General features: G+C 43.6%; 1 protein-coding gene across 1 annotated transcript in view; it reads right to left on the bottom strand.

Annotated features, from left to right (window-relative positions):
* Window positions 1–209: 209 nt before the first annotated feature.
* Window positions 210–4,109, bottom strand: part of LOC113799999 (uncharacterized) — a 5,871-nt gene continuing 1,971 nt past the window's right edge. The window contains exons 2-7 of the mRNA XM_027350718.2: window positions 2,364–2,656; window positions 2,131–2,251; window positions 1,924–2,010; window positions 1,224–1,435; window positions 890–1,042; window positions 210–570 (exon numbers count right to left, since the gene is read on the bottom strand). Coding sequence (XP_027206519.2) covers window positions 466–570; window positions 890–1,042; window positions 1,224–1,435; window positions 1,924–2,010; window positions 2,131–2,251; window positions 2,364–2,656 — 971 coding nt within the window. The 3' untranslated portion in view covers window positions 210–465. The remainder of the gene's footprint in view (window positions 571–889; window positions 1,043–1,223; window positions 1,436–1,923; window positions 2,011–2,130; window positions 2,252–2,363; window positions 2,657–4,109) is intronic.

The raw sequence follows: 4,109 nt of genomic DNA, 5'->3' as shown, positions 1-4,109 counted from the left end.
TGCTCAACTCGCCTCCTCCTGCAAGTAATGAGATTCGAAAGAGAAAAAAAAAACAATTAAGGGGATTTTAATCCTTGGCCCAAAATATTCTTGGATGGAAGCCTATGGCAATCCTGTAAATCTGTAAATCTCTAATTCACTTCATCAAAAAACTGTGGCAATACCAGATTATGTTAATGATACGAGGATTCATGAAAAAAAAAACGAAAGATTCTTAAGTATTTTATTCGTGACGATGCAACTTTTTTTTCTAAGGGCTGAATATACTTCCCAAGCGACTTGTGTAGATTAGCAATACATGAAAACGGGAACAAAAAAAGTTGCAAAAGATGGGAAGAAAATCTGCAGTAATTTCTGGCATCATCTAACAGAAAACCATTAATATATGAAGTAGTTTTATGTACTGAGAAATGTCAACTGCACGTGATGGAGTTATGTACAATAGATATGAAGTCTTGAGCCAATTCAGAATTTGCACGGCACGTCGCGAATGCACAGGACCTCGTAGTCGCGATGGCAGTGCTCGGTGCCGCTGTAGGGGACGTAGCAAACCCCGTGGCTCGGGTGCACCTGGAAGGAGGCGAGGAGTCAGTTATTGGGGAAAGAGGATCAACACTCCCTTTGTAAATACCCTGCTAAGAAGTAAAGGAAATAAAAGTTTTATCATAGAGCAGTATCCTTCTAAGCAGCATAGTAACTGCTGTCAGAAATAGAAACTGGATTTTATAAATATCGTGCTGAGAAAAAAGGGGGAAAAAATCGCTTTGTACCACGAATCAATATCATTGCAGACTCAACTCCCATCGAAAATAAACCGAATCTTTTGGTTAAAGAAATTAAGTCTAGTGATCTCTCAAATCGGTATTCTCGAGACAACCTCTTTCCGTACCTTGCCGACAGACACCAAGCCGTCCACAGAGATCCTGCCGATGTAGAGAGGCTCGCCGTCCTCAGACCGGCCCCCCTGCAGAGCTCCGCTGGGAACCTTGCCTTTGCTCCCCGGCTCCCAGCTGATGCCCACTGTACCGGGGTTGCTCAGCACCTGTGGGAAATAACGCACAATGATGCCTTGACTTCTTTTTTTTTTATTACTGATTATGTTTTCGTTTGTATTTGTTCACTCACTGCGTTCTAGTCTTAGCTTTATCCATTTTACATATTTATCAATAAACTTAATTTTTCGGATTTCCTATTTACGTTATTAAGAAGATCACATCACTTACAAAATACTCTTCCTTGGCTATAGCTTCTCCCCCGAAGGGTATGTAGCAGCATCCCTGGTCAGGAACGACCATGCCCAGGATGTAGCCGCCCTCGTGGTGCGCCATCCCGACGTACACCTCCCCGTCGGGACCCTCGCCGCCGGACACGGGATGCCTCGGGAAGTAGCCGCCCTTGGCCGGCACCCAGCGGGCGGGGCGCTTGTACATGATGGCTGGAGAAAAAAAAAAGGGATTTACTGGTTAACTGACAGAATACATCCTCTTTAAATGACCACTATATCAAGTGTTTTTCAGGTATTGTTTTTAAAACTTGCATGATATTGTTCAACACTTTATTCTAAACGAATTCTAAACCCGTTTCTTCGTCCTAAAATTAGCAACCGAGAAATCGTTGAAAGGCAAACGACCAATAAGAACACCCCTGGAACTGACACCAACCAATATCTCCAGTAATAACTAGCTTTCTAAACGACATCTACAGTATTTCTACATCAGATTCATCAAACATTTCACTGTATTCCTAATGATTCAAATAGTGAAAATCCCCATTGCATTCAGGAATATCACCAAGACGTTCAACTGAAATCCATCTCTCTCCCGCTCCTTTGCTACCCTGGCAGCTATCCAATCCTCCCTTTTCTTTTCCTCGTTTTTGCCCTTTCGAACAGCAACTGAGCTCTAAATACAGGCAAGTCCTCACGTCTGTCCTCGAGGTTGTTGATGTCCTCCGCCTCGGAGTCCGAGGAGGACATGGCTGAGGAGGACGAGGAGGATCCTTCGTCGTCATCTGGCGGGAGACAAACACGTTAGTCGCCTTCTCTCACTCCTCCCGAGGGCTAAAAAGCCTCGTCCCGAAGGACTATCAGTCAAGTTTCGAACATCAGACAAGCAGGAGGCGAGGCCGTACCCGGGAACATCCACTCTCCAGAGGCGCCCCAGCCGGTGGAGTAGCCGTACCACGTGACGTGGAGCAGCGTGTCGGGGTCGGTGTAGCTCATGAAGGCATGCTTCTCTCCGGACCGCCCTACCTGCATCATGAAAGGAGTTAGAAGTTTTTTTTTCTGTATCAATTTAGTTATTCTTTCCCTTCCATATAATCCTTCCTTTGTCTCACAAGTAAACAGATAAGGCCAAGCCGACCTTGACGACGCCGTGCTCAATCTTGATCCAGAAGCTGCGGAACTCCTCGTCGCTCAGGATGTCGGGCGTCTCGATCCGGCAGACGTCCTCGTCCTTATTGCGTCGGATGCCGGACTCCCCGCCTCCCCAGCAGCCGATGAAGATCTCGTACATGTCCTCTGGCTCCTCCTCGTCATCAGGGGAGAGGCAGAGGGCCACGTCGTGCGCCGCTTTCACCTGGAACCGGATGGCCGTGGTCTGGATGCGGCGGAAAGTGTAGCGGCGCGTTTCCCCGCAGTCCTCGCTTTCATACACTGCAATAGGCAACTGGTCTAGCATGTCAACAGACTAACAACGGCCGTCTTCCACAGAAACATGAATATGATGTGGGTTCAAGAAATATTGGACCAGATTTTCCAGCAGTGTTTATTATCCAACAAGTTTGTTAGGTTAAAGGAGTTAAAATTAGTTATTTTTCCTTAACATGTGGGCCATTGTCTAAAAATCGTATCCAATACAGACCGTATCGACGCCAAGAAAGAAATACGATTGAGTGCAGGAGGAAAAAAAACAAGCCAAGGATCTATTAACCAAGCAATCAAAGAAGGGTGCAATAACTGGAGCTGATATTAACCAATTTCTTCGGTTATTAAATAGCTTGCAAATCAACAGGGCTGCATTCAAAATCTACATTACATTCATCCTGACATATTTCACTCGATAATCCGTCTAATTCCAAAAATGCACATCCCAATACATTTAAGAACAGCAAACAATCTTACTAATGCATCTATTCATGTGTATATTTCCGTTCATCGAGCCAACTTGTACCATCGAGACAAAACAAAAGTGATCTGTCAACTATCACTTATTGTCTCCGTCACGTTTCTCCACAGGCACCATGAAAATTTCCTTCGATTCCCTATTAAAGCTACCAAATACCCACTGGACTTTTAACACTACCGACATTGTCTTTTCTTTTGCCGAATTTGGATTCGTCAGTTTCTGCATGCATCCCTTCACAGCCATTTAATTGTTTCGTATCATCCGAACACCTCAGGAGAAGCTTGCCCAAGGTAACTTAGGGTAGATGTTAGACTGAAATAAGAGGATCCAAAATAAAAATGATTCCACAATGGGCTTGCTCTCCCTAGAAAAGTGACTGCTCCCCTTTCAAATTACTGCAAATTTGCGCTACATTGAAAATATCAAACTACGACTCATTAGGGTTGAGTAAACTTTTAGTTTTACATTAAAGTAGATCGGACCGGTTTTTTCGGACTTCACTGGAAACTTTTTTCTGTGCAAACTGACCGACTTCCTGGTAACACATTGGAACCGATCAAAATGGAGTAAGTGGAGAAATTAGTGTACTATGTGACCAAAAAGGTTATTCTGCATCAAACTTTAAGGTAACCACACAACGAGCCTTTGGGCCGCAACCATGAAACCCTAGCATTGCTGAAAGTAGGTCAAGCAACGAAGCAAGGACGTTCTATGCCCGTGCCTTTAATAAAATTTATCACCTTGATATTGTACAGCAATTTCTATTTTCTTTTTTCTCACAGAATGGTTGCCATCAGCCTGTCAAAACTTCGCGAAGTATTACAGTCATAAAAGACATTAAAAGAATAGTGAGGTGCAATTATAAACAATTTTTAACACTTGGTTCGCCAGATCTAATTTGGACATTGAGACAAATTTATTATTTGTTAATTATTACTTAAGGGATTATTTTTCTTATTCCCTGATAAGAGACGAATTGAA

This window comes from Penaeus vannamei, chromosome 19 (genome assembly GCF_042767895.1).
Source record: "Penaeus vannamei isolate JL-2024 chromosome 19, ASM4276789v1, whole genome shotgun sequence".
NCBI classification, from domain to species: Eukaryota; Metazoa; Arthropoda; class Malacostraca; order Decapoda; family Penaeidae; genus Penaeus; species Penaeus vannamei.
Note: the sequence above shows the minus strand (reverse complement) of the source record. Positions and strands in the feature narration are given on the sequence as shown.